General features: G+C 42.6%; 1 protein-coding gene across 5 annotated transcripts in view; it reads right to left on the bottom strand.

Annotated features, from left to right (window-relative positions):
* dnai7 (dynein axonemal intermediate chain 7) overlaps positions 1 to 27430 on the bottom strand; it is a 79906-nt gene that overhangs the window by 29945 nt on the left and 22531 nt on the right. For all 5 annotated transcript variants that reach the window (XM_080207197.1, XM_080207199.1, XM_080207200.1 and 2 more), the window contains 4 exons: positions 25744 to 25881; positions 23435 to 23581; positions 12772 to 12875; positions 8019 to 8367 (listed from right to left, as the gene is read on the bottom strand). In XM_080207197.1, the coding sequence (XP_080063323.1) occupies positions 8019 to 8367; positions 12772 to 12875; positions 23435 to 23581; positions 25744 to 25881 (738 nt within the window). The remainder of the gene's footprint in view (positions 1 to 8018; positions 8368 to 12771; positions 12876 to 23434; positions 23582 to 25743; positions 25882 to 27430) is intronic.

The raw sequence follows: 27430 nt of genomic DNA, 5'->3' as shown, positions 1-27430 counted from the left end.
CCCTTATTTGTGAATTCTGAGTATACAGAACCTGGACTATGATGAATAAAGTTAAAGGGCTACTGAAAGTTAATGCAAGTGTCCTATTAGAGACACAGAGTTTAACAACATGGAAACAGGCCCTTTGGCCCAACTTGTCCATGCTGCCCTTCTTTTTAAACCCCTAAGCTAGTCCCAATTGCCTGTATTTGACCCATATCCTTCTATATTCATCTTACTCATGTAACTGTCTAAATGCTTTACTACCTACTACTACCTCTGGCAGCTTGTTCCAGACACTCACTATCCCTTGTGTGAAAAAAATTGTCCTTCTGGACTCTTTTGTATCTCTCCCTTCTCACCTTAAATCTATACCTTCTAGTTTTAGACTCCCCTATCTTTGGGAAAAGATATTGACTATCTAGCTGATTTATGCCCCTCATTATTTTATAGACCTCTATAAGATCATCCCTCAGCCTCCTACGTTCCAGAGAAAAAGTTTCAGTCTATCCAGCCTCTCCTTATAATTCAAACCATCAAGTCCCGGTAGCATCCTAATAAATCTTTTCTGCACTTTTTCTAGTTTAATAATATATCTTGTGTATATTATGTAACCAGAACTGTACACAGTATTCTAAATGTGGCTTTACCAATGTCTTGTACAACTTCAGCAAGACGCCCCAACTCCTGTATTCGATGTTCTGACCAATGAGACCAAGCATACCGAATGCCTCACCACTCTGTCCATCCATAACTCCACTTTCAATGAGCTATGAACCTGTACCTCTAGACCTCTGTTCTGTAACTCTCCCAAGCGCCCTACCATTAACTGAGTAAGTCCTGCCCTGGTGCAATCTACCAAAATGCATCACCTCGCATTTATCTAAATTAAACTCCATCTGTCATTTGTCAGCCCACTGGCCCAATTGATCAAGATCCCATTGCAATCGGAGATAACCTTCTTCACTGTCCAGTATACCACCAATCTTGGTGTCATCTGTGAACTTACAAACCATGTCTCCTATATTCTCATCCAAATCATTAATATAAATGACAAATAATAGTGGACCCAGCACCAATCCCTGAGGCACACCATTGGTCACAGGTCTCCAGCTTGAAAAACAACTCTTTGCAACCATCTTCTGGCTTCTGTCATCAAGCCAGTTTTTTATCCGTTTAGCTACATCACTCTGGATCCATGAGATTTAACCTTATGCAACAACCTACCATGCAATACCTTGTTAAAGTCCATGTAGACAACATCAACTGCACTACCTTCATCCACTTTCTTGGTTACCCCCTTCAAAAAACTCAGTGAAATTTGTGAGACATGATTTTCAACTCACAAAGCAATGCTGACTGTCTGTAATCAGTCCTTGCATTCTTAAATGCCTGTAGATCCTGTCTCTCAAAATACCTTCCAACTACTTACCCCCTATTAAATAGGATTGTGGTCGGTGCAGACTTGATGGGCCGAATAGCATCCTTCTGCCCTTTAGGGAACCTATGATTTCTTATCGTGCAAATTAAATGAAAAACTACTAAATCTTCAACCAATGTCCTTCAAATTCTTCATTTAAGTGCACACAAAGTAAATTTTCACAATATAACACAAGACTAAATTTTTTCATTCCTTCTGAAAAATATTTCTCAAGCATTATTGTAATAAAACAGATCCCAAGTTAACATCCTCCTGATTAACTAGATTTATTTCATGACAAAAATTATAATTCTGCTTGCTAATATCAAAGCAAACAAGTAAATCAAAATAGAAGATACATAATGGCTCAGATCTCATGATCCCAATTGTAGCGAACACCAGAACTTGTCAGTGTGGGTTGATTGTCCTACCAACGGTGTTTAGAACGATTGATTAAAAGCAATTCCCCATCACTGAGCTAAAGGCAGACCTCTCGGGATGTGTGTTCAGCTCGTTACATCCACAGGGGTATGGTTGTATTGGAATTGCGTCACACCACTAGGACTCCCTGCTTACCTTGCTGGGAAAAATCAGTGCTGCACCAGGAAAGCAAGTTTTGCTGCAGCCTACAAAAAAAAACTAAGAGCATGCTTTTAAATGAAATTAGTGGTACGACTCCACTTTACTGCTGACCATAAGATCCAGGCCGATATACTTATTGAATGAAACAGTGACAATTTTCATCTGATATGATAATCTCGGGCATGAGAGAATTAAACCACCGCCCCTTGATGCACAATGGCATTAGCAGCACACGATGACGGCATTACTACTGCTATCCTGGGGGTTACCCTTATCCGAAAACTTAACGGGAACAGCCATATAAATAATGTGGCTACAAGAGCGAACAATTTAGAGGCTGTCAATTTTATGGCAAGTGACTCGCTTGCTGATTCCTCAATGCCTGTCTTTAGGTTTCTGATAGACAAGGGAACTAAGGGTTATGGGGAGAAAGCGGGAAAGTGGAACTGATCCACTTCAGATCAGCCATGATCTTGTTGAATGGCGGGGCAGGCTCGAGGGGCTAGATGGCCTACTCCTGCTCCTATTTTTATGTTCTTCTCTACAAGGCACAAGTCAGGACAGGATGGAATACTCTCCACTTGCCTGAATGAGTGCAATTTCAACAACACTTGTGACGTTCAATGCCATCCAAGACATGGCAGCCACCTGATTGCTACCACATCCATCCCTTAAACATTCAATCTAAAGAAGACTACAGAAATTTGACATGTCAGCTACGATTCTCACCAACTTTTACAGATGCACTATAGAAAGCATTCTTTCTGGTTGTATTACAGCTTGGTATAGCTCCTGCTCTGCCCAAGACCACAAGAAATGACAAAAGATTGTGAATGTCACCCAATCCATCATGCAAACCAGCCTCCCATCCATTGACTCCGTCTACATTTCCTGCTGCCTTGGCAAAGCAGTCAGCATAAGTAAGGACCTCATGCACCCCGGACATTCTCTCTTCCACCTTCTCCTATCAGGAAAGACATAAAAATTTGAGGACACGTACCAACCGACTCAAGAACAGCTTATTCCCTGCTGCGCTCAGATTTTTAAATGGACCTACCGTGCATTAAATTGATCTTTCTCTACAGCTTAGCTATGACTGTAACACTACATTCTGCACTGTCTTGTTTTCTTCTCAATAAATGGTATGCTTTGTCTGTAAAGTGCACAAGAAACAATACTTCTCACTGTGACTAACAAGTGCAACAACAAATCAAATCCTTCCACTGTCAGCATAGTGTACCGCAGAGAAGAGGGGAAGACAATACAGGATATGCACTACGGCAACTCACTAAGACTTCTTCAATAGCACCTTCCAAACTTACAGTCCCAACTGCTGGAAGAACAAGGGCATGAGGCACATTGGAATACCATCACTTCTATGTAGCCAACCGTCACACATACAATCCTGGAACTATATTACCATTCCTTCACTGCTGGGCCAAAATCTTGGAACTCTCACCTAACATCTTCATCCATCCTTAACATACCCTACACACACTGCAGGAGTTGGAGTTGGGGATTCATCTAATGAAACCTTCAGAAATGTCAAACTATAGTAGGTAACTCTAGCTACTATCCAAAGAAGGTGTCAAATACTAGAGATCTTCCTGATCTTAGAACAGAAGAGACTTGCATTCTGGTGTTCCGCTCCGTGGCAAACGATGTCTCAGGTATTACAGCCAGCTTCTTTAGCGATCCTCCAAATGGGTAATTAACCAGTATTCAAAGAGAAAAAGTCAAAATACTCTTGGGCCTCTTTCCCCGAACACCATGCTGTTATAGTGCACATGCCTATTGTGAATGCAGTGTTGTGAACAAATCCCCAGCATGCCTCATGAGTTCTGAGTCAACAAAAAGTGGACGAAGGGTTAACGTGACAATGCCTGCACCCCATTACCTCTCTTTGTTACCGTGCATGGGAACAGAATGTTTCCTGGTGTATCGAAGAAGGGTAACAGCACCATTATCCGTGTGAAGTTTTGCGCTTCCAATACATTGCAGACACACACTACACACGATTCTAAATTTGGTGCTATCAATCCAGCGATGGTCTAGACTAGAGACTAGCATCTCAAGAATTTGCTTTGGGGCCAGGCTGGTAGTATATACCGTTCCAGCAAAAGTTATTGATAGTCTGGGTTGACTCACACTGCTGTCAACGCCGGCTGCAGACCAAACAATACTGTAGAAATTGAGGTAATCCCACTATGCATTTTGCTTATCTTCATTTTCATTAGCATCACACAGAATAACCAAGCAATCCAATTGCACCAGTTTTCCACCACCATGGAAAGTGGAAAGCCCCCTGTATTACAGGCTGCATATAATGGTCAATAGTGAATCAGCCCCCAGTTAAAATCTATTCTACATTTTCTATTGAATAGTAAGTGGTGGTTTGATTAGTAGCACTCTCATTGCTGAGTCAGAACGCTGCGGGTTCAGGCATCATTGTAACAGTTAAGCTCCTACTTGCAGTGTGGTACAGAGGGGAAACTGTGCTACTTAATTCTGCCATGTTTCAGGATAAAGTTTAAGTTTATTTATTGGTCACAAGTAGGCTTACGTTAACACTACAATGGAGTTACTGTGAAAATCCCCTAGTCGCCACAGTCTGGCGCCTGTTCGGGTACACCGAGGGAGAATTTAGCATGGCCAGTGCACCTAATCAGCACATCTTTTAGAATGTGGGAGGAAACCAGAGCACCCAGAGGAAACCCAGGCAGACCGAGAATCAAACCCCGGTCCCTGACGCTGCGAGGCCGCAGCGCTAACCACTGTGCCACCATGAGACGTCCAACTGAAGCTCCACCTGCTCTCTCAAGTGGATGTAAAAGATCCCATGGCATTAATTGAAGAGGTAGCACAACACCAGGTTAAAGTCCAACAGGTTTATTTGGTAGCAAACACCACTAGCTTTCGGGGCTCTGCCCCTTCATCAGGCACCTGATGAAGGGGCAGAGTCATAAGAACATAAGAAATAGGAGCAGGAGTAGGCCATCTAGCCCTTCGAGCCTGCCCCGCCATTCAATAAGATCATGGCTGATCTGAAGTGGATCAGTTCCACTTTCCCGCCCTCTCCCCATAACCCTTAATTCCCCTATCAGAAATCTATCTACCCGTGACTTAAATATATTTAGCGAGGTAGCCTCCACCACTTCAACGGGCAGAGAATTCCAGAGATTCACCACCCTTTGAGTGAAGAAGTTCCTCCTCAACTCTGATCGAAACTGCCCCCCCCCCCTTTATCTTGAGGCTGTGCCCTCTAGTCCTGCTGTCCTTTCTAAGTGGGAAGAATCTCTCTACCTCTACCCTATCCATCCCCTTCATTACCTTATACGTTTCTATAAGATCCCCCCTCATCCTTCTAAACTCCAACGAGTACAGACCCAGCCTATTTACTCGCTCTTCATAGTCCAATCCCCTCATCTCCAGTATCAGCCTAGTGAACCTCCTCTGCACTCCCTCCAAGGCCAAAATATCCTTGCGCAAGTGCGGCGACCAAAACTGCACACAGTACTCCAGCTGCGGCCTCACCAGTGCCCTGTACAGTTGCAGCAAGACCTCCCTGCTTTTATATTCAATCCCCCTCGCTATAAAGGCCAACATTCCATTTGCCTTCTTGATCACCTGCTGCACCTGCAGACTGGGTTTTTGTGGCTCGTGCACAAGGACCCCCAGGTCCCTCTGCACCGTAGCATGCTGCAGCTTTTTGCCTTTTAAATAATAATCCCTCCTACTATTATTCCTGCCAAAAGCTTGTGGCGTTTGTTACCAAATAAACCTGTTGGACTTTAACCTGGTGTTGTGAGACTTCTTACTGTGTTTACCCCAGTCCAACACTGGCACCTCCACATCATTAATTGAAGAAGAGCAGAGGGGGTTCTCCCTGCAGTAGGTTTATAGGTAAACTGGGGATTTTCGACCCGCCAGCATTGGTCAGAATGTTGTACATCTGCAATCATCCCATTGCATGTACGGTCAAGTAACTCACAGTTAAAGGCTGAGAAATCTTCCTCTCGACATGTGCAGGATGTTAGAAACGTTGTAGGTAATTTGGGAAACATCACGTGTGAGTGTCAAATGGCAGCCTTGCCTGCTTTGAAATTCAAATGAAATGAGCTTACCTAATTCACATGGCCAATGCAAAGTTTCACATTTCAAGGTGATTGTAGTAAACTATAAATAGTAAACTGCAAAACTACTGATCCAAAAACACAAATAGGCCTGTATAACAAAAAAGAATCAAGCTCAGGCTCTGCAAAGAGGAGTTCAGAAGAGGAAGAAAGGTAAATTCCCGAGTACTTCCACGGGAATGTGACATTTTTTAATTTGTATTTTTATGTTGCTGGAATCAGAAGATAACAGTATCACATAGTGTATTACTTAAAGGGACTCCATCCTTTCAATGTAACACACACTGGTTGTGGTGCTCTTCATCACTGCAAATTGATAAACTGAGCAATATTGACTGAGCGAGGGGGTGGGAGAGAGAGAGAGGGGGCCAGGGGTAAAGGAGATAGAGGAGGTGGGGGAAAGAGAGAGAGAGAGAGAGAGAGAGAGAGAGAGAGAGAGGCAGCAAAGGGCAATGGGAGAGAGAGAGGGACAGGAGGTACAGGAGAGAGGGGAGGGGCGAGTGGAGGGGGGAAGAGAGAGAGAGAGAGAGAGAGAGAGAGAGGGGTTGGGAGCAAGGGAGTACAGGAGAGAGAAGAATTGAGAGAGGGGGGAGAGGAGGGAGGGGAGGGGAGGGAGGGGGGAGGGGGAGAGGAGGGAGAAGGAGCGAGAGAGAGAAAACGCAAGGGGAAAAAAAGAGGGGCTGGGAGACAGAAAGAGGGTGATGGGAAGGGGAAAGAGAGGGCGAGGGCATGGGGGGAGAGGCAGAGGCAGAGGCAGAGGCAGAGGCAGAGACAGAGGCAGAGACAGAGGCAGAGACAGAGGCAGAGACAGAGACAGAAGATGGGGAAAGAGGGAAGGAGGGGGAGGTGAAGGAGAGTGGAAGGCGCTATTGGGCCGGAGGTGGAGGGGGGGGTGGTGTGGTGGACAAGACAGCATGTGATGGTGGGGCACGTGTGAGGGACAGTGTGAGATAGAATGTGAATGTGAATCTCCTCTTAACTTTCTCTCCCCAAGAAGACCTGCCCCAGTTTCGCCAGTCTACGCACACAAATGAAGGCTCTCATTCTTGGAACATTTCCTGTAAACCTTTTCTATCCCTTTCTGAAACCATCACATCCTTCTCATTGAGGCTGAACCAATGTTTCATGAAGGTTCATAACTTATTTGCTTTTGTATTCTGGGCTCCTATTATGAAACCCAGAATTCAAAACAATTTATGAACTGATTTCTCAACCTGCGTTGCCACTTTCACTGATTTATACACAGACACCCCTAGGTCCCTCTGCTCTTGCATTTCCTTTAGAATTGGACCCTTTATATTCCATCTCTTCTTCTTCTGAAGAAAATGGATCACTTCACACCTCTTTACATTAAAAACTTCATCTGCCACATGTCTGCCCATTCCACCAGCCTGTCTCTGTCTTCTTGTAGTCCATCACTACTCTCCTCACAGTTTACAATACTTCCAAGTCTTGTATTATCTGCAGATTTTGAAATTGTGCCCTGTAGACCCCGGTTTAGGTTATCAATATAAATGAAGAAAGGCAGCGATCCCTCCATATACCATCCTTTAGTCAGAAATAAGTAACATTTTCTGTAATTTCTGTTTTAATAGGATTGAATTAAATAATTAAACTGTTGGATAATTAAGTTATTGCTGTGCCGAAGACTAATAATTCAAACATCACATAGTCCCTAATACACTTAAGAAACATAATTTTCCTGACATTTTGGGATTGAAATGACTAATAGATAGGAAAACAATATAACAGTAGATGTAGAAATGATACGGCCACCACATTTTCTTCAAGCTCCTGCACTTCAAACTTTGGTGCCACATCACTGTGTGTTTTGGGTTCACTGAAAACAATATTGATTAAACTATCTAGACCTGTTTCTAAGTTGCAAACCAATATCTCGATACCTTTGTTCTTGTCAGTCGAAGAACCTTTGTTTCTTCTTCAGCTGACAGCTTGGTTTCAAGACTTTGTTGATCGTCAGAAACTTTTTGATCGTCAGGTGTTTTTTGTTCGTCAGATATTTTCTGTTCTTCATCGTCTGCCAGTAGCACCTCTTTCTCAGCGATATCCTCTCTAATTTCAATTGGAGTGGGCTTTATTTTAAAGGCTCTCTGATGAGCATAAAAAGTAGGGCTGCGGCAAGAAATGTGGTCATAATGGGTGTGCAAAATCCGCACAGCAATGTCACTCATAGCCAAGGGTTTAGGGAGTTCAAATTCCACATTGTGACGGACAAATGAATAGCCTTTGAATCTGTGAGAAAAATCAGAACTTATTTTAAGCACTGTTTAATGCTTTGGTAAATATGTGCTAGGTTAAAACAGCAACAGCTTGCTGGCCAACTAAACGTGACCAAAAGCTATGATAGTCAAAAGAGCCCAATAACATCAGGTGCATTTCAAGCATGCACTCCACTTGCTCGGTAAGGATAAAATTCGCCTCATCAAAGATCCTGAACTGTGAAAAAAAAAACTCAAGTGAATAGAAATTGCTTCTTAATAAAACTTACCAATTAATTGCAATATGTCAGTAATGACCCTCTGGGGTCTTCAACAGCTAATCAGATGCTTAACTATCACACATGTCAATGTTGGTGTTAAATGTTTGGGTAGATCTTGTGTTGTGCTGCCACTTTAAGAGTCTAGTCACATGATTAGTTTGTGACATCATCAGTTGCTTTGCAGGCTTTTAATCAGCCTGGCACAAGCTTTGTAAAGTGAACAACTTCTCCATAAACCTGCCTTACTGACTGCAACCAACCAGTGTGCTCAGTTTCCTTTTATTCTCACAAGTGCAACATGAACAATAGTTTGTCTATTCAGCAATAGGCAGTACAGTATCTTCCGTTAACTGTCTCAACAACAATTGGAGATTTTCCAATTTAGCAATGAAACTACGCGCTTGTAAGCTCTTTTTGAGGAGAACACAGGAGCAAAATCTTGTGAGTGCTGGTGGTTTCCACGTATGCAAAGGAGGCACCATTTCACTGAAAGGGTCAAGATCACTTCAGCTACAAGAAGCACTCTGACAGGGGTTCAGAAAGATTTCCATTACTTACAGAAAAAAGGCAAGGCATACATGTTATTGTAAAACACTAACAGTGCAGGACATGAAAGAATGTAACAGTTGTTAAAATACTATGCATACTATTGCTCCACTGACCCGAAGGAAGTCACTTTAACCTCACCTGCTGTATGGGAAGTTCACTGACTGGGCAGAATATTGAGTTATATCTAGTCCTATGTTACCATCCACCAATTTCAGTATCAAGCCAAATGCACCAGATTCCATTTCCCAACAGTTGGGTGAGATTGCAACTTCTCTTCGAATAAAGGGGTGACACGCTGGCACAGTGGTCAGCACTGCTGCCTCACAGCGCCAGGGACCCAGGTTCGATTCCTGGCTTGGGTCACTGTCTGTGCGGAGTCTGCCCGTACTCCCTGTGTCTGTGTGGGTTCCCTCCGGGTGCTCCAGTTTCCTCCCACAGTCCAAAAACATGCAGGTTAGGTGTATTGGCCATGCTAAACTCTCCCTCCGTGTATCCGAACAGGTGCTGGAGTGCGGCGACTAGGGGATTTTCACAGTAACTTCATTGCAGTGTAAATGTAAGCCTACTTGTGACACCAATAAATAAATGTTAGCAAAGGTGCTGCAGCTGATGTTTTAGAAGCCAATGTGGCAGGAGTATTCAAATTAGATTACAGAGTATTGTACACCACTGCAAAGTAAGTTCGCCTGAGATAAATTCACAGTGGGGAAAAAATAATTTCCTGTTGCTGCATTTGTCCTGAGCTCAAGTACCTTATTCCTAATGCTTTTAGGTTTAGGTAATCTCTTTTTTTTTGGCTTTGTTTAGTAGCTCTGCTTCAGTTTACTTTGCCTGAATTTATTTTCTCCCTGCAAACTTTGCTTATCTGTGAAGAGTTTTATCTGCATGTTTTAATTTAAATGAGTCAGAACTCCTTCTGCGGTGAAAGATTGTTTTCTGGAACTTGTCTTGCAGTCCATTTCGCCTGCATTAATCTGTTTTATCAGTGATGGAAGGGTTCAGCCTGACATGTTAACCATCCTCCTCCTTTATCAGATGAACCTTTTTATGTATTTCCATTGTTTAATTAAATAACTCATTGTAGACATCCTTATCAGCAATTTGTGAGACACATTTCAATCATCAGACACAGCATCATGACCTTTTTAAAGCTGTTCAAACAACCATAAGTGTTTTCTTCTGTTACGCAACAGTTTATGGATTATTCATTCTTATGTTATTGAAAATACATTTCAAATGAAGACTTAGAAATAAAGATTGCCTACTTCTCTGGGGAATTGAATTTTTTTTTTGTAGTCAAATCAATACTGCCACACCCTCCGCAGTAGTCAGGAACTATTTAAAGTTAATTTATTAGTCACAAGTAAGGCTTACATTAACATTGCATGAAGTTACTGTGAAATTTCCCCAGTCACCACAGCCTGGCAGCTGTTCAGGTCAATACACCTAACCGGCACGTCTTTCAGAATGTAGGAGGAAACTGGGGCATCCTGAGAAAATCCATGCAGACACGGGGAGAACGTGCAGACTCCACACAGACAGTCACCCAAGGCCGGAATTGAACCCGGGTTCCTGGCACTGTGGGGCAGCAGTGCTAACCACTGTGCCAAAGTGAATGTAATATATGACCATTCAAAATTTACATCATAACATGTTAATGGTATCAACGTCCACAATCATTTACTGACCTATGCTGCAATTTGAAAACTAGCATGAACGTTGCTTAAATGAGCTTTAATGCCCAGACTACTATGTTCTGTACCCTGAATAAAAATCATCAACTCCTCCGCAATGCTACAAAGTATTTCATCAGCACTCCCAGGTTTCAAAGAGCTTCTACAAATACATAAAGGGCAAAAGAGTAACTAGAGAGAGAGTAGGGCTTCTTAAGGATCAACAAGTTCATCCATGTGCAGATCCACAAGGGATGGGTGAGATCCTAAATGAATACTTCTCATTGGTACTTACTGTTGAGAAAGGCAATGGATGTTAGGGAACTTAGGTGCTAGAAGTCTTAAAGTTCATCAAGGTAGATAAATCCTCAGGACCTGATTAAAAGAATCCTAAGACATTGTGGGAGGCTGGGGAGGAAATTGTGGGATATTTGAATCATCAACAGCCACAGGTGAGATGCCTGAAGATTGGGGGGTGGCAAATGTTGTACCTTTGTTTAAGGAGGGCTGCAGGGAAAAGCCTGGGAACCACATCTGTTGTGGGTAAGTTGTTATAAGGTATTTTGAGACACAGGATCTACAAGCATTTAGAGATGCAAGAACTGATTAGGGACAGTCAGCATGGCTTTGTGAGTGGAAAATCATGTCTCACAAATTTGACTGAGGTTTCTGAGGGGGTAACCAACAAGGTAGATGAGGGACATGCAGTCCATGTTGTCTACATGGATTGTAGCAAGGCCTTTGACAAGGTACCAAATGGTAGGTTGTTGCATAAGGGAAAATCTCATGGGATCCAGGGTGAGGCAGCCAATTGGATACAAAATTGGCTTGATGACAGAAGACAGAGGGAGGTTGCAGAAGGTTGTTTTTCAAACTGAAGGCCTGTGACCAGCGGTGTGCCTCAGGCATTGGTGCTGGGTCCACTGTTATTTGTCATTGATATTAATGATCTGGATGAGAATTTAGGAGGCATGGTTAGTAAGTTTGCAGATGACAACAACATTGGTTGATATAGTCGACAGTGAAGAAGGTTATCTAGAATTGCAACAGGATCTTGATCAATTGGGCCAGTGGGCCGATGAATGGCAGATGGAGTTTAATTTAAATAAATGAGAGGTGATGCATTTTGGTAGATCGAATTGGGGCAGGACTTACTCAGTTAATGGTAGGGCGCTGGGGAGAGTTACAGAACAAAACGGTCTAGGTGTACACGTTCATTGCTTCTTGGAAGTGGAGTTATAGATAGACAGAGTGGCGAAGAAGGTATTCAGCATGCTTGGTTTTATCGACGAGAACATAGAATAGAAGAGTTGGGGCGTCTTGTTGAAGTTGTACAAGACATTTGTAAGGCCACATTTAGAATACTAAGTACAGTCCTGGTCACCCTATTATAGAAAGGATATTATTAAACTACAAGGAGTGCAGAAAAGATTTACTAGGATGCTACCGGGATTTGAGGTTTGAGTTATAAGAGAAGGATTGGGACTATATAGACTGGGATTTTTTTTCCCTGGAGCATAGGAGGCTTAATGGTGATTTTATAGAGGTCTATAACATATTAAGGGGCATGGATAAAGTAGACAGATAATCAACATCTTTTCCGAAAGGTAGGGTGTCTAAACTAGAGGGTGTAGGTTTAAGATGAGAGGGGAGAGATAGGAAATGGTCCACAGGGGCAATTTCTTCACTCAGAGGGTGTTGAGTATCTGGAACAAGCTGCCTAGAGCAGTAGAGGTGGGTACAATTTTGTCTTTTAAAAAGCGTTTAAACAATTACATGGGTAAGATGGGTATAGAGGGTTATGGGCCAAATGTGGGCAATTGGGACTAGTTTAGTGGTTAAAAACTAAATCGGATGGACAGGGCCTGTTTCCACGCTGTAAACCTCTACGACAACAAGAAAGAACTTTGCGTTGACCGGCAACAATCTGCGTACCTGGGGTTTTTGTTGAAGTTGGCCCACAAACAAAGAGTGATGTTCTCATCAGTAACTACCTCTTGCATGTTTCCAGTCTCAATGTCAACAAAATCAATGGCTTTCTAAAAGAGAATGTAAGTTTTTAAATGTACAGTGGACCTTGCAATGATTTTAAGATGCAATGTGCATATAAAAAATGTCAAGTATTCTCATTAGCTTACAAATCCATCAGAAAATGATAAGCATCAAAATATAGCAGGTGCCCCTTTTGCATGATAAGATCACAAAAGCAACCCAGAGCTACCTGATAGAAGCAAAACACTCCAAATTCTAGAATCTGAAACAAAAGCAGAAAATGTTGGAAAAACTCAGCAGGTCTGACAGTATCTGTGGAAAGGGAATAGAGACAACGTTTTGAGTCTGGGTGATCCTCAGTCAGAGCATAAACTACCTGCATTGTCTTTAAACTTTGATACAAAAAAAAACTTGGGCTGGAGATACTGCTTGGTTGCATTACTTTTCTGCAAATTTCCTTGAAATCTGCCAAACCGGCACAAAGGTTTACAGAATTTCAAACACAAATTACGCTTGGTGCAGTTTGAGCTTCCACGATCTTTTGCTGGTTGAAAAAAAAAGCGTGTTCCAGAAGCCCGTCTTGCTCGCAACACTTATCCCATTGCCAGTTTCTGTTAGTTTCACTCATTGGGAATCGGGGAAAACTCTCCACTGTTTAGAGTCATATCTACACAGAGACGGTTGTAGCTGTCAATCATCTGAAGCCTGGGGGATATCACTGTGGGAGGTCCTCAGGTTGTGTCCTAGGTCCAGCCGTTTCAACTGCTTCATCGATAATCTTCCCAGCATCAAAAGGTCAGCAATGGAGATGTTTACTGATGAGTGTACCATTCGTGACTCCTCAGATACTGAAGTAGTTCAGGTTCATGTGCCACAAGATCTGGACAACATTTAAGTTCGGGCTGGTAAGCGGCAAGAAACAGTCGTACCACGCAAATAGCAGGCAATGACCATTGTTGTATATTCATGTTTGTCCCTAGTTGGGAGAAGGTCCCTTTAACAGTTTGATCACATATTTACGACATTCTCAGCCGTTGCATCAGGCTTACAGTCAGTCTAATTTAAGACTCTAAGAACAACACCTTCAATACAAACTCCTGTTTCTGGTTTATGTGGTCCGCAAGCTTCTCTTATAAAATACCACAAAGAAAACTGGCGTTGACTCCACGCTGCAAACATTCAGAAAAGAGCTACAGGAATCCGCAAAAGTAAGGAAAATCACTGTTCCACGCCACAGCCTTTCAAAAAGAATTAAGCAGATAAAAACATCGCTACACCAAAGCTGATGGACTGAGGGTGCCGAGTAATGGCAACAATCATTGAAGGAATCAAAGTTTTAAAAAAAAACATTTCCACAGAATCCAGCATCAAAACAATTGCTGCCAATTGCTCTGCTTGGAATATTCTGGTGTGGCGATGCCGGCGTTGGACTGGGGTAAACACAGTAAGAAGTCTCACCACACCAGGTTTAAGTCCACAGGTTTATTTGGTAGCAAAAGCCACTAGCTTTTGGAGCACTGCTCCTTTGTCAGGTAAGCAGGAGAGGTGTTCACAAACAGGGCATATAAAGACAAGCCCAATTTACAAAATAATGGTTGGAATGCAAATCTTTACAGGTAATCAAGTCTTAAAGGTGCAGACAATGTGAGTGGAGAGAGCGTTAAGCACAGGTTGAAGAGATGTGTATTGTCTCCAAACAGGACAGTTAGTGAGATTTTGCAAGCCCAGGCAAGTCATGGGGGTTACAGATAGTGTGACACGAACCCAAGATCCCAGTTGAGGCCATCCTCATGTGCGGAACTTGGCTATCAGTCTCTGCTTAGCGACTCTGCGCTGTCAAGTGTCGTGAAGGCTGCCTTGGAGAACACGGACCCAAAGATCAGAGGCCTAATGCCCATGGCTGCTGAAGTGTTCGCCAACAGGAAGAGAACACTCTTGCCTGGTGATTGTTGAGTGGTGTTCATTCATCCATTGTCATAGCATCTGCACGGTCTCCCCAATGTACCATGCCTTGGGATATCCTTTCCTGTAGCGTATCAGGTAGTCAACGTTGGCCAAGTTGCAGGAGTATGTACCGTGTACTTGGTGGGTTGTGTTCTCACATGAGATGATGGCATCCATGGCGATGATCCAGCATGTCGTGCAAAGGTTGCTGTGGCAACCTCATATTCTGGAACAGTGCTCCCTCTACTGTGAGTAGTAAGCATTACAACCATTAGTTGCGAGCTCAGAGAAAGGACTCAGGAGACTTTGTTTGTAATAAAAATAGCTAAAAACGTTGGGTGGGATTTTACCTCCTCACTCGCCCAAAAACCAGAAAGTCCCACCCAAGATCAACGGGCCTTTCCATTTTCCATCCCTCACCTGCTCCGATTTCCCCAGAGGGCGAGGAGGTAACATCCCAACAGTTGTGGCACATCTGTGCTTACACAAGCCTTCCATAGTAAAAATGGTAGGTGTTTTTGGCATTGTGGGACAGGATGATGAAAATTCTGAACACAAACTGAAAAATTTAAATGCCCTGTCTCGCCCAATGTTGGGGGGTGGGGCGCAATGGGGAGAACAACTTTCAACCTTCTGAGAAGTCTGATGCAACTAGAAAAACCAGGCTGGAAAACTCATGGTGATACTGCAGGGCCACCTCTCTCCTCAACCCTTGGTCATGGCCGAGGGGTTCAGGTTCCATAAAGCAAGCAGCCAGGAGGTGAATCAATCACACTTTCCATAGCAACGTTAAAAAAAAAATTAGCCGAGTACTGTGAGACCACCTAGTGTATGGGTTAATAAGTGAAGCTATCCAGAACAGGCTGTAAACAGAAAGCACCTGAGACCCAAAGTCACGATGGAACTATGGAACTAGCAGCTAAAGAAGCCCAACAATTAAGCTTGAGCACTAAAGTGGTTTGCACTGTTGCCTCACAGCGCTAGGAACCCAGGTTCAATTCCTAACTCGGGGCACTGTGCGGAGTCTGCATGTTCTCCCCATGTCTGCGTGGGTTTCCTCCGTGTGCGTAGTTTCCTCCCACAGTCCAAAGGTGTGCAGGTTAGGTGGATTGGCCATGCTAAATTGCCCCTTAGTGTCGGGGGATTAGCAGGGTAAATATATGGGGGGTTACAGGAATAGGGCCTCAGTGGGATTGTGGTTGGTACAGTTTTGATGGGCTGAATGGCCTCCTTCTGTATTGTTGGGATTCTATTCTATAGTCTATAAAGTCTGTAAGGTATCAGCTGAGACCCAAACACAGATATGATATTGCCACTGATGTGCAAACGTTGGGGTACACAGATGCAAAATGCAGGCATTGTAAAAAGGTGCGTATTGAAGGGCGTGTTGGAGAAAGAAATAGGTTTCCAACAAGAATCATAAAAAGTGTGATCCAAACGAATCAAGTGGAAAACCAAATAAAGGGAAGGGTACCCACATGATGCAATAAAAAAAAGGACCAGATTCATAGACGGATGACGAACTGTCATTGGCAATTGCTGAACAAAGAACAGTACAGCACAGGAAACAGGCCCTTCGGCCCTCCAAACCTGTGCCGCTCAATGGTTGCAAGCAACCACTACCGCGTCACACCACTACAGAACGGGCAACCAGTAAAAATAGAATTGGACACCGGAGCCATTATGTCATTGATTTTAGTAATTGTGTACCAAGGAAAACTACAATACCACCTCGAAACCCTCAAAGATAAAATTATTTTGGAGAAGTGATTCTGTTCAGGAACCATATCGATGTAACTGTGCGGCTAAACCAACAGATCACAGACTTGTCCCTGCACATCGTTAAAGCTAACTGTCCAGCAATAATGGAGAAAACCTGGCTGGAAGGAATCAAGCTAAACTGGGCCAAGATGAATCTCATGTTAGAGCCTGAAGCAGGTCCAACGAAGATTTTAAAGAAACGTGCCACTGTCTTTAATGGCGAGCTGGGAAGCATGAAGAAAATCTTAGTCAAGTTAAAGATTAAGGTTGAAAATCAAGCAAGACGCTTAAAGGCTAGGTCAGTGCGATACTCAATCAGGCTCAAGGCAGAATGAGAGAGGCTGGTCAAGACGGGGTCCTCAAACCCACTAATGTAAGTGAATGGGCCATGCTGATAGTACGCATGATGAAGAAAGTTGGCCCGGTACGCTTACGTGGTGATTTTAAAGCCACTATCAATCTGGTGCTGTGTGCACAGCAGTACTCTCTGCCTTTAATTGATGAGTTAGTTGCTGGATTGGCTGTAGGCCAGCATTTCAGTAAAGTTGCCTTTCGTCAAGCTAACTTCCAGATAAATGTGGACCCAGGACAACAAAATTTGACCATTGTGACACATTAGGGGCTATTCAGATATAAAAAAGTTTCCATTAGGAATCACTTTTGCACTTTTGTTGTTCTAATGTAAGAAGTCTCACAACATCAGGTTAAAGTCCAACAGGTACAGGGTACTAGTGAGGCCGCAGCTGGAGTACTGTGTGCAGTTTTGGTCCCCGTATTTGCGAAACAATATATTGGCCTTAGAGGGAGTGCAAAGAAGGTTCACTAGGCTGATAACGGAGATGAGGGGGTTAGCCTATGAAGAGAGATTGAACAGACTGGGTCTGTACTCGTTAGAGTTTAGAAGGCTGAGGGGGGATCTTATAGAGACATATAAGATAATGAAGGGGCTAGATAGGGTGGAGGTAGAGAGATTCTTCCCGCTTAGAAAGGATAGCGGAACTAGAGAGCACAGCCTCAAACTAAGAGGGGGGGGACAGTTTAGATCAGAGTTGAGGAGGAACTTCTTCACTCAAAGGGTGGTGAGTCTCTGGAATTCTCTGCCCATTGAAGTGCTGGAGGCTACCTCACTGAATATATTTAAGTCACAGGTAGATAGATTTCTGATAGACAAGGGAATTAAGAGTTATGGGGAGAAAGCGGGAAAGTGGAACTGATCTACTTCAGATCAGCCACGATCTTGTTGAATGGCGGGGCAGGCTCGAAGGGCTAGATGGCCTACTCCTGCTCCTATTTCTTATGTTCTTATGTTTATTTGGTAGCAAAAGCCACTAGCTTTCAGAGCGCTCACTGCTCCAATGTGCTATGGATAAAATTCTCAGTGGTTAAAAGGAGTCCAGTGCTACTTAGATGACATCTTACTTACTGGAAAGAATGAAGAAGAGCACCTCCATAATTTAGATGCTACACTGCACAGACTAGAAGATTACAGGCTACGACTTTGGAAGAATAAATGTGAACTCTTCAAATCTTCTACTGAAGATCTGAAAGACATCATAGATGCAAAGGGACTGTACAAATCCTTTCAAAAGTAAAAGCCACACCTGAGGCACCAGCACCTCAGAACGTAAATCAATTTTGATTGTTTTTGGGACATTAAACTATTATGGAAGGTTTGTCCTAAAACTAGCAACTGTTTTCAAGCCTTTGCACAACTTACTGGATGGAATTTTATGGTCTCGCTCGTCCCGAAACTGTAAAATGTCGTCCAAGGTCAACGGACCTTCCCATTTTCCGCCCCTCACCTGTTCCGATTCCCGTGGCAGGCAGGGTGGTAAAATTCCAGCCATTGTGACAAAATGGGAAATGGATGTATCAGCGTGAGAAGGCCTTCATACAGGCTAAGGAGGCATTATTAAAGTCAGAAGTACTGATACAGTTTGATCCAAAATTACCCTGGCTTGTGATGCATTACCTTACAGAGTGGGGGCAGTGGCTCCTCACATGGTGCCCAATGGTGAAGAGAAGTCAATAGTGTTTGCATTAACCTGATGACCTGATAGAGACGTATAAGATGTTGAGAAGTATTGATCAAGTGGATTCTCAGAGGCTTTTTCCATGGCTGAAATGGCTGTCACAAGAGGACACAGGTTTAGGGTGCTGGGGAGTAGGTCCAGAGGAGATGCCAGGAGTAAGTTTTTCACTCAGAGGGTGGTGGGTGCATGGAATCGGCTGCCGGCAGTGGTGGTGGAGACGGATTCAATAGGGTCTTTTAAGAGATAAGTAAGTAAGACTTAGTAAGATAGAGGCTTATGGGTAAGCCTAGTAGGTAGGGACATGTTTGACGCAACTTGCGGGCCAAAGGGCCTGTTTGTGCTGTAGTTTTTCTATGTTCTATGTCCTATTAAGATCCTTGAACAAAGCAGAAATGAAAAATGAACTATGCGCTGACAGCGAAGGAAGCTCTGGGCCTCATTTTCAGGATTATAAGGTTTTTATCAATATATATTTGGAAGGAAATTTGCTCTACTAATTGATCATCGACCACTGATAATGATATTCAGGCGACACACTACTAATCCATCCCCAGCAGTGAGCCGGATGCAGAGATGAGCATTGCTGTTGTCAACACACACATCATCAATCAAATCTGCAGGGGAACACTGATGAACTCTCCAGATTACCCTTACCCACCAAGTCAACACACAGTTCCAGTGGTAATATTTTCTATTTTGAAGAAGTCGACCAGACTTCCGTAACTGCAGGACAAGTTAAGAAATATAACAGAAATGATCCACTTCTGTCAGAAGTTATGGACATGGTACTTTGTGGCAAGACTGGGGGAACAAACCTGGAGTTGAAGCAATACTTTATCCAAAGACTTGAACTATCAGTACAGGCTGGTGGTCTCCTCTGAGGAATACAAATAATCATTCCACCACTGTGAAGGAAACACGTCCTAAAGTAACTTCACGACAGTCATTGTGGGATAGTAAGGATGAAGAGACAGAGTCAGAATCAAACAAGAGTCCATAACAAAACTTGCAACTGTTTTCAAGCCTTTGCACATCTTACTGGGTGGAATTTTATGGCCTCGCTCGTCCTGAAACCATAAAGTGCTGTCCGAGGTCAATGGACCTTCCCATTTTCCGTCCCTTGCCCGCTCCGATTCCTGTGGCGAGTAGGGCGGTAAAATTCCAGCCATTGTGTCAAAACAGGAAATGGGTGGATCAGTGCGAGAAGGCTTTCATTGCAGGCTAAGGAGGCATTATTAAAGTCAGAAGTACTGACACACTTTGATCCAAAATTACTCTGGCTTGTGATGCCAAGTGAAGATCTAAACATTCCTGAGAACCTGACAATAACCTGAAACAACTGTGTAAGACAATGCCTCAGTTGAAGACGTTTCAATGCCTCGTCAACCTCCAAATCCTTCGTCAACTTTGGTGGAGACAACATTGAACAACCAAAAAACACCAGAGGTTGCAGCCAACATGAAAATGCAGATGCCTGAAGTTCGCCAACAACCACACCAAAAAATTGATGTCATCCCAACCATATAACTCATTGACTTTGACAAAGGGTCTTCTGAACTCGAAACGTCAGCTCTCTCCTCTCCTTACAGATGCTGCCAGACCTGCTGAGATTTTCCAGCTCTTTTGGTTTCAGATTTCAGCATCCGCAGTAATTTACCTTTAACTTATTGACTTTTTTTTTTAAAACTGTTTTTGTAAATTTATATTTTTGTAAATTGTAATTGTTAATTACTGTGTTTCATTGCAGGGACCGTTAGTGTTGTGTTCACGTTTGTCCCTAGTTGGGACAAAGTCCCCTGAAGATTTTGATCATGTGACGTTCTAACGACATCATCAGCAGTTGGCCCCGATTTACAGTCAATCTAATCTAAGGGCCAGTAAGAGCAACAACTTCCCCAATAAAAGCTCTCGTTTGTTTCATACTTCTGTGTTCTGCAACTTCTGTTTTAAAATACTACAATCATCTCCAACAAGAGAAAATCTAATTGTCTCCCTCTGGCATTCAATGGCATTGCCAATGCTGAAGCTTCCACCACCAACATCCTGGGTGGTTACTATTGGCCAGAAACTGAATTCAATCCACCATACAAACACAGTGGAGTGGCTACATGAGCAAGTCAGAGGCTGGGAATTCTATGGAGAGTAACTCACCTCCTGCCCCACTAAAGCCTGTCCTATCTACAAGGCTCAAGTCAGGAGTGTGATCGAAAAATGTCCATTTTCCTGGATAAATGTAGCTTCAACAACACTCAAGAGGATCAACACAATCCAGGACAAAATAACTACTACATTTTTATTTTACTGAGAAAGGGGCAACTGTATACCAACATAACTAGTAAATGCTAGTAAAACTCAACATCTGTCTCTTGACAAAGAGTTCAGCATTTGAAAAGCTTCCACCAACTTTGGCTGACTGACAAAGTGGGCATGGAAAAGCAACAAAAGCAGGCAGGCTTTTCCCCTCCCTGGACCAGCACCATGGCACGTGTGCCATGCATAGCCCTGTAAGCACGGCCCACAGACTCCCAGGACTGGCTTTGATTTCTAACCCTGACAATGTGATCCAATGAGACATGACTAAATGAGTGACTGCTACTTAGCTGTTTGGTTCAATCAACCAACCTCTCCCCTAGTCATGAAGCTATGTGTAACATCTCCCCCAGTCATGAAGCTATGTGTAACATCTCCCTCGGTCATGAAGCTATGTGTAACATCTCCCTCAGTCATGAAGCTATGTGTAACATCTCCCTCAGTCATGAAGCTATGTGTAACATCTCCCTCAGTCATGAAGCTATGACTCTTTCTTTCTTGTCTAAAACTAACTCCCACTCTGACAAGAAAATATAGATTAGCTGGGGGTAAAATAGACAATAAATAGAACTCACATTTAATGAGGACATTATTCAACAATGAGTTGAATAATTGGTCTTTGTTAAACCAGACAAACTGACCTTATCTAGAAGCCTTTAAAAACACCATTGAATCTGACACACCAGATGGAACTTTTCTAAACCCTTTGATACAACCATACTGGTACAGGCTGTTACAAAAGGTCACAAATGACGTGACAGTACAACAAAAGAATATTCCAGAAAAAACAGAATACCTTAAGCCCTATGTATTCTACATTCTACATGGCTTATTTTTAAAGAAAATAAACATTCAAAGGATATCCTAACATATTGGGCTCAACTTTGCCTTCAAGAAGCCACACTGATGTGTTTTTTTTTAAAGGAAGGATTCACCATACATTGGCTTCGGATGGCACAGAACGTCTCCTTCTGTCATTATCAATTAATATGAAGTCATGGATCAATTTAAAGAAAAAGGAAAAAGACTGTGGCCGGAATTTTAATGCCCTGCCCGCCCAGGAAGTGGAGCGGGGTGAGGGGCAGAATGTTTGGAACTGCGTTGAACCCGGGCGGGATTTTATAGTTTCAGGATGAGCAAGGCCATAAAATTCTGCCCCATGACCTCTTATGATTTCATTTTGGACAAAGGTATCTTAAGCTGAGTGTGCAAAGAAGTTTAAGGTTTAAACCTTAATTATGAAAATCAGAATCAAGTAAAAGTCATAGGTATTGCTACTGAAAGATACTACCAACAGCTATTGACCAGATAAATGCTCACAGGGTTCACATAACAAAGCAATCCTCAACAATTAAATAATTATCTGATATGTCACCATATGAAAAGGAGAGGAATTTACTCAAAGATGTAATACCTGTAGTTGCTAAGGATGATGCAATTCAATTCAACAGTCATTAAGATGGAAGATTTTTGTCAGGAAAGACAGAGTGCCGAACAGAAATCTGTAAGTTAACGATTCTCAGGGGATTGAGGAGCTAGACACTTTCAAAGTTAGCCCCAGCAACAACTACACAATGTCGACCTCTTCAGGCAGCTAAAATGCTCAGGGATTTCAACTCACACTTGGCTTTAAACATCTGATTGACATTTTAAGACAAGTCTGCAGCATAGCCTTTTTAAATTCTAGAATCTATATGAGAATTAAGCTCATGTTTTCCATCTTCTTATACATCTTTAACATTACAACGTGCTTATCCACTTGAAGTGTATTGCTAGTTGTGGTTCTTTAATGAATTTGTAAATAAATCAGTAAATGATGCAGCAGCTGAAAAGGCCGCTCACCTTCTCAAGGACAATTAAGGATGGGTAATTAATGCTGATCAGCGATGCCCACATCCCCTGAGCGAATTAATAATGTCTCATGTAGAATTCAGTGTGCAACTTTAAGAACACCCTCTCTTCCACATCCAAAATGGAGAGTACCATTTTTTGAAGAGAGACCACCAGGCACTTATAATATCTGGGTAATTATATAACCAGGCTAATAATTATTAAAAAAGCTACCTGGAAGAAGCTAATATGTCTTGATGGCCAATTTCCATGGGGGAGTGGTGGGTCATTTGTTTGGTTCCAAAACAAATGTCTGCAGGAAGTGCTTAAGGTGATTCTTCAGGGAGTGCTCTTGATATGGAATTGCTCCTAGGGGTCAAGGTTAGAATCCAATTCAACCCTACCCATCATGAGTCTATGTTGACCACTTCCACATTCACTGGTCATGTAAACTATTAAAGGTTATTGCTGTCCAGTCTCCGTAAGTCCTCCATTAGGCCATTCATTTCATAATATTTAATGTTCTGCTGAATTATGTCTGGCTACATCAGCTCAGTGCAGAAGTCATCACTTGTACAGACTCAGAGATATCACACAGAATGACACACTATAGATAACCTATCACCTATGGATTAGTCAGCAGCCAGTTTTGGTTAGTCCCGACAGAGAACGTTTGGTGCATGTTTTTGGCGTACATCTGAGTATGAATGATTTGCTTAAGCACCTACCTCTAGGAGGGTATTAGTTGCTTTATCATTGATGTTAGAGAGAAGGTCCTGCAAATTCCAAATGGTCTGTTGATACTGGTTCGCAGTTGCTTCAGGCAACTCATTGGGTGGAGTGTCACTTAATAGCATTTCTAATTCATCTAAAAGCTGCAAGTCACAGGGCAGATTTAAAACAATTTTCCATTGTGCAGCATTCAACAGTCTTTGTTGAGTACTTATAACATCCAAGAGAAACAGTTCTAAATATTATGGAACAGAGTAAACCGGAGAGACACAACTTTTTGAAAATGTAACTTCAGAAGCAAATTGCAGACCAATTTCACTCATGCGGAGGGTGGAAACTCTCTTAATGCAGTAAGCGAGAGAGAGAAAACCAGCACTATCTTAAAGAATGAATCTCAAGGGGGAAAATAATGGGCAGAATTTTACAGCCCTGTCACAACTTGGGCAGGACCATACGATACAGCAGGCCATTCAAAAGCCGATTGACCGTAAAATTCCACTGGTGTAAAGTTCTACCCAGTGCGCATAAATCAAGCATTAATGAAGGGAAAACTTTGGAACTATGGGAGAGGGAATGGCAAATAACCTCAAAAAAATCAAGCAGAGACAAGAGCAGCACAAGGAGCGTTTGACAGTGGAAGGATCACAATGGACAAATTTCCAACCAACACCAAAATTCCTAATAGATAAAGAAGAAATGGAGGTCTTGTGGTGCGATGGAGAGCATCCCTACCACAGAGCCAGAAGTTCTGCATTCAAATCCCAATCCAGGATTTAATGGTCAAGGAAAGCATGTTCATAACACGTCCAAACAAGTTGATTATCAGTCTGTAAATCCTTTCAATATATATTACTGGTAAATGGTCAGAGAGCAGGAGATTCCTGGTCAGCCAGGTGACAGAAAAATAATTGGAGCCTCTATAAAACTATCTTTTTAGTGTATCTTCACATCCACACTGTTTTTTTAACCCTGTGGGGAATAGAGCTAAATATCAGCCCGTTGAGCCGTGTTGAATGCTCCTTGTCAGTCCTGTTGTTGGACAGGAACCCGAAGCTTCAGGTCCAGCGGTAGGGACGCTACCCACTGTGATATAAGGCCTCCTTTTTAAGCACAACTATTGACAGCTTAGCTACAACGTGCATATAAAGGAACGTGTTGCCACAGCAATTCGGACTCCTCGGAATGGCCGGCATGGATCAGATTTGTCAACAATGCACAGTTCAATCCCCATTCTTTGCATCACCTGTGGTGAAGATCGTAGTGCTTTGAACAGAGAACTGGCGAAGTAGAGCAGATATAACTGTTTCTATGAAGAGTGCAAAACTATATTTTCTTAAGGATTATATCTAGATTATTACAACGTGTAATTGTGATGTGAGAAGCATATACCTTTGTGACATTGCAACTAAGGGACTGTTGTTGTGCTGTTTTAACATTATGGTGTAAAAGTTAATCTTGACCAATCAGATCCATAGAATCATAGAACCCTACAGTGCAGAAAGAGGCCCTTCGGTCCATCGAGTCTGCACCGATCACAATCTCACCCAGGCCCTACCCCCATATCCCTCCATATTTTACCTGCTAATCCCTCTAACCTAAGCATCCTAATACACTAAGGGGCAATTTTAGCATGGCCAATCAATCTAACCCGCACATCTTTGGACTGTGGGAGGAAACCGGAGTACCCAGAAGAAACCCACACAGACACGAGGAGAACGTGCAAACTCCACACAGACAGTGACCCGAGCCGGGAATTGAACCCAGGTCCCTGGAGCTGTGAAGCAGCAGTGCTAACCACTGTGCTACCGTGCCGCCCTATTCATATGACCTCTGAGTAATTTGAGACATAAGATGATAAATGAAACCTGCTTTGGGGGCTTACAGTTCCCTAAGTTTTCCACATTAAGTATTTCCTCATGTCATTAATGGGTCTGTTGTACATTAAGTTATAGGGGATTAGCTGCTATGATTAGTCAACAGTTTCATTATCATTGCCTAGTTGGAAGATGAAAATCATCATCACTCGCTTGATGAAGGGGCAGCGCTCCAAAAGCTCATGATGCCAAATAAACATGTTGGACTTTAACCTGGTTTTGTAAGACTTCTTACTGGTTGGTAGAAGATTAAACACATGGATCTTCATCTTGTTTTCATCTGGTGTTTGTTACTGTAATATTATTGCATGTCCCAGTGTCATGTTGCACGAAATGAAAACAAACAAAATAATACAGCCCAGAGAGATAGAAACCTCCTTGGACCTAACAACAGACAAAGGATTAAAATGCTTATTAAGCCAAGTCCTTACCTGTAATATTGTTCGACCTTCTTCAAACAAAGACTTAATGTCTACATCTTGATTCTCTTTGGAAAGGTTTATGAAAGTATTAATCTCCTGAGGAACTGTTGGATCAGGGGTTCCATCACAGCGCATGTAACGTTGCCACTGAAGGAGCAGAACCAAGGAGCAAATATTTGCAAAGTAGATCACGTATTTTAACACTGATAATTTTGATCAGATGTTTAACATCACAGCCTGAACTGCAGACTTAATGGAACTGAAATGCACATATCTTCAAATTACATCTTAACTTGTTAGGAAATTAAAAAAAAATCTCTCAAATAAATTGTCTGATGCTGCCCAGGCATGTTGTGTTCAGATTGTTCTTCTCTTTCCACATTTATTAATACATTTTTGCTGAAAGTAATTGTCAAAATATTGTAATTGCCTTGTCAAAACAATCATAGTCACTGGTTAGCTCAGTTGGCCAGACGACTGGTTACCGACGCAGAGTAACGCCAACAGCGCAGGTGAATTCCCGTACCGGCTGAGGTTATTCATGAAAGCTCTGCCTTCTCAACTTGCTCCTTGCCTGAGGTGTGGTGACTCTCAGGTTAAATCGCTACCAGTCAGCTCTCCATCTCAAAGGGGAACTTTACCTTTATCAGTTGATCAGTATCTCAACTTCACCTAACTGCTTTGTGTCCCCACTCCTTAGCGAACAAAAAGGTAACAATCACAGCCTTGGTATTTTCAAATGGCCCCAAGCGCCAGCAGCTTTTTGGGAGAGAAAGTTCCAGATGTCCTCTATCTTTTGTGAGTGAAGTGCCCCCTGACATTGTACTGGAATGGCTTAGCTCTAAATGAAAGATTATGCCCTTTGTTCTGGACACCCTCACCACAGAAAACTGTTTCTGTCTATCTACCATATCAAATCCTTTCATTGCCTTAAACACAAATGTAAAGAAGAACACCTTAATGCCTTAAACATAGAGGAGAACACACCCCTGTCTACATCAATGGGGATGAAGTAGAAAGGATCGAGAGTATCAAGTTTTTAGGTGTCCAGATGACCAACAACTTGTCCTGGTTCCCCCATGCCGACACCATAGTTACGAAAGCCCACCAAAGCCTCTAATTTCTCAGAAGACCAAGGAAATTTAGTCTGTCAGCAATGACTCTCACCAACTTTAGAGATGCACCATAGAAAGCATTCTTTCTGGTTGTATCACAGCTTGGTATGGCTGTTACTCTGCCCAAGATCACAAGAAACTACAAAAGATTGTGAATGTAGCCCAATCCATCACGCAAACCAGCCTCCCATCCATTGCCTCCGTTACACTTCCTGCTGCCTTGGCAAAGCAGCCAGCATAATTAAGGACCCCACGTGCCCCGGACATTCTCTCTTCCACCTTCTTCCATTGGGAAAAAGATACCAAAGTCTGAAGTCACGTACTAACAGACCCAAAAACAGCTTCTTCCCTGCTGCTGTCAGACTTTTGAATGGACCTACCTCACATTAGGTTGATCTTTCGCTACACCCTAGCTATGACTGTAACACTACAATCTGTACTCTTTCCTTTCCTTCTCTATGAACAGTATGTTTTGTCTGTATAGTGCACAAGAAACAATACTTTTCACTGTATGCTAATGCATGTGACAATAATAACTCAAATCAAATTTCAATCTTCTAGAAATGTATTGTAATATCACT

Source organism: Carcharhinus amblyrhynchos, chromosome 19 (assembly GCF_965287045.1).
Source record: "Carcharhinus amblyrhynchos chromosome 19, sCarAmb.v2.hapA, whole genome shotgun sequence".
Classification (NCBI taxonomy): Eukaryota; Metazoa; Chordata; class Chondrichthyes; order Carcharhiniformes; family Carcharhinidae; genus Carcharhinus; species Carcharhinus amblyrhynchos.
Note: the sequence above shows the minus strand (reverse complement) of the source record. Positions and strands in the feature narration are given on the sequence as shown.